The sequence below is a fragment of the Tympanuchus pallidicinctus genome, unplaced genomic scaffold (assembly GCF_026119805.1).
Source record: "Tympanuchus pallidicinctus isolate F22 unplaced genomic scaffold, pur_lepc_1.0 scaffold6, whole genome shotgun sequence".
NCBI classification, from domain to species: domain Eukaryota; kingdom Metazoa; phylum Chordata; class Aves; order Galliformes; family Phasianidae; genus Tympanuchus; species Tympanuchus pallidicinctus.
Genome location: NW_026294780.1, coordinates 22,200,167 through 22,211,358, shown reverse-complemented (window position 1 = coordinate 22,211,358; position 11,192 = coordinate 22,200,167). Strand labels below are relative to the sequence as shown.

Genomic DNA, 11,192 nt, shown 5'->3' with positions numbered 1-11,192 from the left:
AGAAGGATAAGTGAAGTTAGCTGGAGATTTATCAAATGTCTCAAATTACGTCTTTATATTAAATCATAAATCTAAAAAGCAAGAACTGTTTTTTCTAGAACGGTGGGAATTATTTTATGGTATTTTTCACAATAAAGATATTTATGATGACAAGAAAGCAGTGTGGTGTGTGTTTGTGTGCCCTTCTTTTCTCATCGTGCTCTGCAGTGTTGAAAAGTGGTGTTCTGTGGGCATGTGGTTAGCTTAGGGAGTAAATGGTGCTTAATGTAAGTAAATGCTTAGGGAGTAATGCTGCTTAGGGGTAAATTATAACTGCTACTGGTGCAGGAGTCGTCAGGCTTCACCAAGGCATTGCAAGAGGGCTGAGTTAACAGAGTAAACATAAGTTGGAGTGCATCGGGCCCAGCAGTGCCAGCTGAGGGGTTGTCGTGCTGTGCTGTGCAGCCTCACCTCCAGCACTGAGTGCAGCTTTGGGGCCACGATGTGAGGACGTAAAGCTATTAGTGTGCATGTGGTAAAGGTTGCAAAGATGGAGGAAAGGCAGGAGGGCAGGGTGGTTGAAGAGTGGCTGAGGTGCTCGGATCAGAGGAGCTGAGGGGAGGCCTGGTGGCGGCTGCAGCTCCTCACAGGGAGTGGAGGGCAGCGCTGAGCTCTGCTCTCTGTGGCAGCACTGAGCAGGCCCTGCCCTCAGAGGGCTCCCAGGAAAGTTCCACGTCAATGGAGCCAGACTGGGAAACTGACTTTACAGGGCAGTGCCTCCAGGGTAAGTTGAAACAGAGACTGAATGCTTTCAGGCCTGCAATTTTATATAAATCCACATTTTGCAGCCATCAGAGCCCAGAATCAGGTAGAGGAGCACTGTGCTTGGGAGGGCAGCAGCAGGAAACTGTGTGACATGGCAGCAGCCACTGAGAGGCTGCCAGGATGTTTCTTTCATCTGAAGGAGTGAGAATTCAAACAGAACTGAAAACTGCAGTGGTAGAGAGAAATGTAGATACATCAGCGCTGATTATGGTTTTAACTGCTTGAGCTGTGCCTTCAGGTGTGGAATTCATAAACCAGATTGAGACTTTCATCAGAGGAAGCTGAGAGAAGTCAGAAAGTGCTGCTGGGGCACAGCTCTGGTCTGTCTGAAGTACAGAATGAAGTGTTAGTTAACAGAGGTGTGAGTTTAAGAGGCAGCCTTGCAAGAGTCTCCTCCCCAGTGCAGGGGGATGTGTCCAGCGGTCAGCAGGGCATTGCACCAGGAGCCCAAACCAACCTGCAACATCAGAGTGTTCTCATAGCACCAAAGGAGTCAGTGTGTCACTCCAAACACAAATCCTGACTAAGAGGCAGTAGGAAAAGCATCCCGCTGTCCTTTCACAATCAGAACACTGCACTGGGAAGGCAGTTCCCTAAATGTGGCACCACGAAGTTCCAATGCTGAATGCTAACCGCTGCGAGAGCCTTGGTGCTGGATTACACTGATAAAGGATTTGATCCTATAGAGTAAAATCAGATAATGTTACCCTGTCAGTAGGTGGGGTAAATAGGCATTCTCTGACTCTACAAAAGTAGAAGTGAGCTCATTGACACTAACCAAACATGTGGTGTTCATTGTATAATGTAAAATAGGAGAAAACAGTGCTTTTTTCCTCTAGCACAGTAAGGAAGCAGTTCCTTTATGTAGAGAGTAACGGTGGTTTTCCTGTTATACACTGACTGTATAGTAGTAACTGCAGAATGAAATCAGTAAGAAGTCCATCAGTGTTCTAGGAACGCCAGCATACATAATTATGCTGTGTGAGGTTCCAGCATGTTTCACTTCATGTAGAATCATAGAATCACCAAGGTTGGAAAAGACCTAAAAGATCACCCAGTCCAACCGTTCACCTATTACCAACAGCTCCCACTAAACCATGTCCCTCAACACAACATCCAGCCTTTCCTTGAACACCCCCAGGCTCGGTGACTCCACCACCTCCCTGGGCAGTCCATTCCAGTGCCTGACCACCCTTTCTGAGAAGTAATACTTCCTCATGTCCAGCCTGAATCTCCCCTGCCGTAGCTTGAAGCCATTCCCTCTGGTCCTATCACTGATGACACGAGAGAAGAGGCCGACCCCCAGCTCACTACAACCTCCCTTCAGGAAGTTATAGAGAGCAATGAGGTCTCCCCTGAGCCTCCTCTTCTCCAGGCTGAACATTCCCAGCTCCTTCAGCCTCTCCTCATATGGCCTGTGTTCCAGACCCCTCACCAGCTTTGTTGCCCTCCTTTGAACACGTTCCAGGGCCTCAATGTCTTTGTTGCAGTGAGGGGCCCCCTCCCGACGTTACTTGTTATGAGAACAGGAGCAACAAAACAAACGCAGTGACAGAGAGAGAATGGAAATTGGTATTGGCTGATTGATGAACACTGCTGGGTTTCACAGGGAATATCCCATTGGTTACTTCATACAAATAAAATGCCCACAACAGACCTTTGAAAATCCATACCGACATTTAAACTGCTATTCAAAATGCAGACAGGTAATACGACATAATATATAAATGCCTGTAAAAAAAAAATTTGCATGTTTCATATTACTGAGACTTGAGAAATGTCAGGAAAGCATTATAAATAGATTATAAATACCTGCACTTAAGGGAAGCAATTTCAAATAACCTACACCTGAGCACAATGACTGCATATGAAATGTGCTCCATTTTTCTTACCCTTTATGCTCTTATTTACAGGTACAGATATGCAGCTCACGATGGATTTACCCACTTAGTGCAAATTATCTTATCTTTTATAATTACAAGCACTTACACTGAAAGACTACATTAAATCGTTCATGGAAGTATTTGTGGTTCTATCCAGACTGCTTTGAAACCAGCACAAAGGAAACAAAAATGATATGTATTTAAGGCACCAGATATCAGTTTCATAAATAAATTTTCCTATTTGCAAATGTGTACTACCAGAATTTTTCACCTGCAGTTTTTGTGCAATCAAAATGTATTGACAGCCCATTTGAGCAACAGGTTTTTTGAGTATTGATAAAATAAGAGTAGACACCACTGAGAGTGAAAAATAAGTTGAGTGTTTTATTACTTTAAATTCTGGACAGAATGATGACAGTAAAAACTGAGTGGAAACAGCTCTCAGGCACAGACCTTCTCACCTTTCTTAACCAAAACCACACAGTGGAATCTAATGTCGTACTATTTGAGTGACAAAGGAGCCCAAGAATCAAAAAGGATTCTTTCAAATTAGTTAAGAGGGCAGTAATCCTGCATCACGAATAGAGAATTACATTTCTGACTCTGTCAAGCTTCAAAGTTGGATTCATGTGGTCTAAATTACCCAAGCTATTTTTTTTTTTATATTGTATCTTGGCTACAATGAGAATTTGGCTTGTGACCACAGCTTTCCTCCAGGAAAAAAACTACAGACGTATAACCAAAATACTTTGTGTTTAAATACATTAGACTAAATGAATGTAATTTGCATAAAACAGTTTTCATGTAACTATTTATTGCCTCCTCCCCCTTCTCAATTGCTGAGGCAGTGCATCTTTGAAGAGCTGAATACATCATTCTTTATACTCTAAAATCCCCTGGGCAGATTGTCTTCTAGAGAAGGAAAAGAAAAACAAAGAAATGACAAAAGCAAGTCTACACTGACTTAAATAAAACCAAGTGCCTGTGGATTTCTCCCTTCTGGTCTCTGTTTCTTATGTAAAACTCTTTAAATTAAACACCATAAGTTACAAAATATTTCACTTTACACTAAAGAATGTTACAAATAGTCCCAAGGCAACTTCCACGGCTTCCGCTCCATCTTTTGCAGAAGACAATACGCTGTCACCATCACTTCTTACAGGCCACACTAAAGTTCATCGTGCTTAAAACCTGCAGTGAGAGGAAAAAAAGTCTTTAAAAGCACAAGCACGCAGAAACTTATTGCCTAGCTTTGTAAAACATGGAGAAAGTCTGCCTAGTTACTGCCAAAACAATTCAGTGACATGAACTTCATTTTTAGAGCCTTGCCCCAAGCAGACCAAAGATTTCATAAATAAATAACAACTACTTGGAATTCCCTGTAATGATAAGGGAATTTATTCTCTGACTTAAGACTGGAGACCAATATGAGCAGGAAAACTGCAGGCTGAAGAAAGAGAAACGCGTTGGACGAGCAGACAGGGACATGGGCATTTCTGGAGAGGGGGAGTAACATCGAAAAGGAGGGGAGCACAGGGGGAGACTGACTGGTAACCGGGGAGCACAGAGAAATTGAAGGAAAACGCTCTGCTCAGTCAGGAGTGAAAAGGATGAGACAAATGACACTTCACAGAATTGTAGGGGTTGGAAGGGACCTCCAGAGATCATCGAGTCCAACCCCCACTTCACTTCCCAAACGGTGGGCTTCAGTTATCTTCATGGTTTCATGCTTGGAAATGCTTAGTTTTAGCTGGAAGTCCAGCTGTACTCATTGCACCTTTCTACCCATGCTGAGGTACCCTTCTGAATAGCCAATGTCCTTTACTTTAGAAATCTTCCACATTTGTACTGCGAATTTAAACTTGCTGAACGGCGTTAAGCAGAAAGAGCAGCAATATGAAATAAAAAGATTATGTACTTGAAAATGTTGTCCTCTTGGGCTTTGGCGTGAAACAAATGGCTTGTTTCATCTTAGCATATCTTAGCATAACTCCAATGTAAAGAAGCATCACATGACTCTTAAAGCCCAGCCCATTTCCCACAGACAATGAAAAATTATTAAATACAACTCAACTTACACATCTACTGACCCCAACCTTCATTTCAAACAAAGTCTTTCAAAGAAGTAACAGATAAATATGAGCGTAAATTACCTTTTTTAGAAGATGATTTTTTACTTTTCCTCTCCTTCTCAATCTGCTGTATTAACTTTCGAATCTCAGTGTCGTAGTCAACCCATTCAGGAACTATTCGAGCGGCAGCCTCTAATTTTGGTTCTTTGGTTTGGGGATTGTTGCACTGAAAGTTTGAAACACAGTGAATGTAAACAAAGCCAATGCAGAAATAATACCTTCCCAAGGAACTGTAAGTCACCATCTCCTCAGTGTCACTGCAGATACACTGTTAAAAACTAGCCAGGTAACCACAGGTTGATTAGGACAATAACCTGAGTGTTTAAAAATGGTCTGCAAATAACTCCAATGTGAGAGATAAGCCTCAGACGAAAACTACACTGCAGCTAATTATGAACCTTGTCAAGGAATTTAGTGTTGTAAAAGTCAACAACACACAAAAAAATCTGAAATATTTTGCAGAGAAGTGCTACTTACCACATTTCCTAGTCACCATATCTGGCTAAAATTTTCATATTTTATAGCAAGAGGCATTTCTCAGCAGCCCAGAGAAATATCTTGTCTTCAACACGTTTTTTTTTTGCTCTCAGTTATCTCAGATCTCACACCTAACAAGTGTTTCTGTCAGCATTTATAATGTCATTTTCTAGAATGGAGACTACTCATGTTTAGTGCACAAAAAAGCTTATTTTAACTGTACAGGCACAAAATAAGTTATTTACATACTGGATATTTGCATCAGATTCCAATTGCCTGCTTTTGTTCAGAATTATGGCTCCAAAGGTTCACTCACGCAGAGCGGAGGATGACAAAAATTAATAAGAGGGGAAAAATGGAATGGAGGTAATAATGACAGAGCAGAACTTTTTCTGTTTCAATTCCCAAAGAGAGAAGCTTCCTTCTCTCTAAATGTAGGTATGTCTCCTCAGCTTTACTATTTTTAAGCTATATATAAACTATGCTTTATCTTCAGTTTACAGTGGTGAAATGGACAGAGAAAAAGAGCCTCTGCATAATGGGTTCAGCAGAGGCAGCAGCACACAATACTCAGAGTCTGCAGTACGTAATTAGAATTCCAATAATACGGCTGAATATGGAGGAAAACGGGGGAAATAGAAATACAGAAGTAAAAAAAAACCCAGCACCTATCGAATTAGAGATAGCAACTCTTCATTTTCAGGCAAAGTTTTCAGCTTCAAAATAAGGAGGTTTTCTACAGAGCACACAGGAGAGGTGCTGGAGGAAAGAAGACGTTGTATATATTCAAATATCTATCCAAAGCAGCCCAGTGCTCCAATTCCCTCCAGTAAGGCTGGCTCCATGATATCAAAAATTAGTGTATCTCAAAAGCCACAGAAACTGCAAACAATTTTTTAATCTATAGAACTAATTTGACTCAAAATCAACTCACCAAGTCTATTGTTTTAGCCTTTTTCTTAGATTCATCATCACACCAGGTTTCACACCAAAGCCACTCTTGAGGGAGAGACTTGATAGCTACTTGATGAATCATATTATTGGGAAGATCCTGCACAAGTGTGTAAAATCATGAATTAGCACTGAATTTTGATGTCACTGGTTATCAAACAATTACTTATGAGGCATTCCAGATAATATCTCTGTCTATTAACCATTTATTACCACTGTTACATGTGGTGAGGTGGGAATTGGCCTGTTCTCCCATGAAACTAGTGATAGGACCAGAGGGAACGGCCTTAAGTTGTGTCAGGGAAGATTCAAGATGGATGTTAGGAAATAATTCTCTAAGAGAGTTGCCAGGCACTGCAATGGGCTGCCCAGGAAAATGGTGGAGTCACCAACCATGGAGTTGTTCAGGAAACACTGAGATGTTGTACTGAGGGACACGGCTTAGAGGGGAAATACTGGTGAAAGGTGGACGGCTGGACTGGGTCATCTTAGAGATCTTAGAGGTCTTTTCCAACCTTGGGGATTCTATGACATCTGCAACTTTTTATGTTCCCTTTTAAGTAATTGCTCACCTGGCTCTTCTGCAATTCAAAACTTAAGAATACTAATTTTGGTGGCCAATTCCACCTCTCCATTTCCCACAAAGAAATTTTTTCTTGCACTTACGTCTGTTCATCCTTAGTTGGCATAAGTAATGCCCACAGCTCAGATATTACGTGCCATGCTCTAAACACTACTGAGCAGAATGAGTGAAATTTTTATAGCATATCTTAACCATATTTCCCTTCCTGACATTTGCAAAAGCAGGCTCAAAACCATGTAATGTGGAATTATGGCACTACTCTAACGTTAGCTTTCTTTAATGAAAATGGATTCCAGAAATGTGAGTGTGAAAAGGAAAAGCTATTACACTGCTACTCTGGCTATCCTCCTTACTTTCTTTCTTTTTTTTTTTTCACCTTAATTGTACACTCAAATGCCCTCATTGTAAAAACACTAATCTAATATCATGTTGGGAATATTGCTTACAAAAGAGAAAAATCCCGTGCAGCCCTACAGTACAGATTCTCTGTCCACAGTTAAAAATAACAAGTGTATGCTGTAGATACTTTCATAAGCTCTTTCATATGCACAACCCTGACGTTACATTTAAAAAATAAATGTCAGTACTCAAGTAAGTAGTAGTTGGGTGTTACTTTGCCAAATCACACTGCTAAATGTGACAGAATAAAATAGTACATGTAGCTGTGCTATAAGAAGCATATAACTTAATTCAAATATAGACATTAGCATGGAAAAACACACTAAATAGAAGTATAATGAGTCAAAATGTTTAAATGTTAATTTAAATGTTTCCTTTTTTTGGAAAACCTCAATTCTATGAATATTAGGAATCAAATGTTTTATTGTCACCTCAATTTCAAGGGAAAAGAAGTGTTTTTTTTTTCTGTTGGGTCTCTATGACTTTCTAAATGAAACTGCAATTCCTAAGTTAGTATTACAGCCCTAAAAGATATGAACTTAGAAATCGTTAAATAAAGTAGAAAGACACCTGCTAGATCCAGCATTTTAAATATATACAGAAGCAAACATATTTTTCAAAAAAATTCCACAAAAAGTCGTTTTTTCTTTCAAATTAAAGTGACTTATCCTCAAAAGCACTAAGGTATAGACATACTTCAAAGTGAATCAAGGAGGAAACACTCATGAGTCATAAAAATAAAAGATCAGGCTGTTTATACTGTCATTGCAAAAAATCTTGTTCATTCAAAATACGTAAACTGATGAAAGTTTCCTGGGCTTCCACAAATAACACACAAAGGTTGCTCTTCAATTTGATTTGCAATATGGCGTCTCTACGTTTAGTCAGATAACCTACGTAATTTTAATGGTGTACTCTTCAAATGTAACTTTTTGCATTAGAAAATAAAACCTCACTTAAAAAAAAAAAAAAAAATTCTGATATTAAATATTTTTATATTAAATATTTTGCTATTACATTTCCACAATCCACTGATTGTAATTCTGCAAGTGAAGAACAAGATGCTTAATTAGCCATTTTTAAATGAAATTATATTTACTATAAATATTTGCCAATTGCTTTTTTCATCTTTACACAGCTGTTTCTTTATGCTTTAATCTTCTCTTTCAACAATACAGTTACATATGCTGTACTGGAAGTCTAGCTTTCACTATGTGTAATTCTTCGCCCTACCCATTCTTACCATCTTTCTTTGTCATTTAAAAGTACTTTTCTTTTTTCCACTCTCTCTACTTCCATTTTGTGGTTTATGTCAGCATATCACAGAATCAAAGAACTGTAGGGGTTGGAAGAGACCTCCAGAGATCATTGAGTCCAACTCCTAGTACCCCTAAAAAACAATCATGAAGGCAGCAGGCCCAGGTGTGTCACACCACTGGTAAACTAGCAGAGGTTGAAGGCACTCCAGTCAGATATTTCAAAAATAAACGTCTTAATTGACCAGTAGCTACACCCTCTCCAGGACTCCAGTAAAATATATCACACTATGGTTTGTATTTCTAGGAATGATGCTATATTTGTGGTAAATGGAGCCAGGAGGTGATTCCCACCAATACAATCAAGAAGCAAATTAGCATGGAAATATTGCTTTGAAATATCTCCCTTTCCACAATAATTCCAATTCCATTCTGCCAAGTTTTAGCTACCTTAATGTCTGCTTTCAGTACCCATGTGCTGAGGGAAGGGCACGAATGGCTTTTGATGTGATCCAACAAACTTCTACATTGAGGCTATCAGCTATTAAAGCTGTTGTTGAAAACATAAGAATCTCAAAGACTACAAAGCAAAGATGCACATTATTGCTGCTGTGAAGACATTACGTAAAACTAACGACTATTTCTGAGAAGTGGCATAATGTCAGAAGACTTGTGAGCAGCTTCTGAATCTTGAAGGTCTTTCTGAGTGGATAGGACTATATTTGAAAAGCATACAGCTCAGGACTCTCCAAGCGCAGGAGCCAGCAAGTCATTTTACTATTCCAATTTCTTTGTAAGTTAATACTCAACTGTTGCTATTGTATCAGTCCTCTGATCTTCTCAGTCACAGATGAAAGCTGCTCTAACTCCTCGTGTTCTGTTTAGTCCCTGTTTGTAGCGTAGGTGTATTTCTACTTTTCTTTGTCTGGTACCATAAGAATGGCTTTATTTTATTTTTATTTATCTATTTATGGGAAAATCGTGGCAGTGAGAGATGTGGGCTTTTCTACTCAGAGGTCCCTTCACTGCAGTAAGCAGATAATAAACCTTTTGTGCTTTTAATAATTCCACAAGGTAAATCACAAAAACAACAACAACCTTACTTTTGAAGCCTTGTGAATTTCACCCACAGACATAAGTAAAAAGTAATATTTACTCAGGCAGAAACCATATGAGCTGTATTATCAATCTTCCACTGAGCTAAGGAGTCTGTGCTAGAGAAGAAGAGACTAAATTGAACAAAGTTCTGCATATCTGGAATCTATATACACACTTGTGATTTGTACCTTAACTTATCCCACCTAGCTTTAAAAATTGGTGGAATTAGATGAACAAAGACTGTAGTCAACCCGTGGCGACCATGTACAGCAACCACCAGAGTGCATTAGCACTTAGCTTAGGTAAGTTAAATTAACATTAATGGAAAAACAGAAGAAAAACAAGAAACAGAGGGGGAAAAAAAGCCAAATATTCTTCAGAACTATAAAAAATATATTGAGATACAATAATTCTGTACATATTGAGAAAGATAAAAAGCTGAATTTCTTAAGCCCACGTATACCTGATCTAGATTTGACAGACTGTTTGGATCTTGACTAAGAGCCTGGTACTGGCCCCGAAGCCTATCTCCTGCTGCAATCTTTCTGAACTTCTTAAGATCCACAACATATAAGGCACTGCAAAGAAAAAATATACATCAAGACTTCTGCAGTCTCATATCCTTCTTTGTAACTTTAAACAAGAAGTGACAAGAAACCGTTCACATGCTAAAAGAGTACTATTTAAAGCAAACAGATGAAGCTATTACTATATATCATCTGAACTCAGATGAATTCATCTCTTTTTGAGAAAGGCTATTGGGTAGCTGCTTGTGAATGCCTCTGTGGGCAATATCCAGAGCCAGATTTTAATCAGTTCTACAAACTGCACAAAATATGCAGTTCTCCTACCTAATATGGTATTTCTTTTTCCCAAGATGTGAAGCCCAGTATCCTGATTTCCAGAAACGGTACCCATCCATTTCCTTACGGCTGTCACAGAAAGGTGTGTATCCATAAGGAGCTCCCTTTAGATCGAGATCTCTGAGTTCTTTCAGGTCACTTCTCACAATCTGAGTAAGAATAAAATTACGTTTATTTTTATAATTAAAAAATATAATGAAAGTTATACTTTCACAATTTAATACAGTTTTTAAGATGCGTGTTGCTATAACTGAATTTAATTTATCTCTTTTAGCTTTGGAAAAGTAATAAAATACAGAATATTTGTCTGAGATTTTTGATAACCACGTGACAAACTCTTCGATATCTTCCCTGAGGCAGCACGTTGCCTTTCAGTACATGATAATTTCTGAGTGAAAGACTGCAGACAAACTTGAGAACAAAAGAGACAGGATTCAACTCAAAAATTCCATCCATCGAAGAGTTGGTCTGAACTCATCATCTCAGACACCTCCCATAGCCAATGAAGTCTGCTCATAATCAGCCCAGAATTTGTATCACTCCAATACGCCTAATGTGAAATGCACCTTTAAGATCACACTTACCTCCCCAAGTGCCATTGTCCATCCACGGGCAATAGAAACAATTTACAGCACTGTGTGTGATGAGACTCTTTTAATTTCTACATGGCTAAAGACAAGCCAAATTGTTTCGTTTCATGTTTTTGCAACACTACTGGTTCTGCTTGTACAACTGCTGCAGTCCTG

The 11,192-nt window shown here is 39.2% G+C and overlaps 1 protein-coding gene across 3 annotated transcripts in view; it reads right to left on the bottom strand.

Moving 5' to 3' along the window:
* Positions 1-3,045: 3,045 nt before the first annotated feature.
* Positions 3,046-11,192, bottom strand: part of UGGT2 (UDP-glucose glycoprotein glucosyltransferase 2) — a 74,428-nt gene continuing 66,281 nt past the window's right edge. For 2 of the 3 annotated variants that reach the window (XM_052705819.1, XM_052705820.1), the window contains exons 35-39: positions 10,435-10,595; positions 10,047-10,161; positions 6,231-6,347; positions 4,841-4,985; positions 3,046-3,878 (exon numbers count right to left, since the gene is read on the bottom strand). In XM_052705819.1, coding sequence (XP_052561779.1) covers positions 3,856-3,878; positions 4,841-4,985; positions 6,231-6,347; positions 10,047-10,161; positions 10,435-10,595 — 561 coding nt within the window. In that variant the 3' untranslated portion in view covers positions 3,046-3,855. Of the gene's footprint in view, positions 3,879-4,840; positions 4,986-6,230; positions 6,348-10,046; positions 10,162-10,434; positions 10,596-11,192 lie in introns of those variants that run through there. The other variant, XR_008211682.1, reaches the window with a different exon arrangement.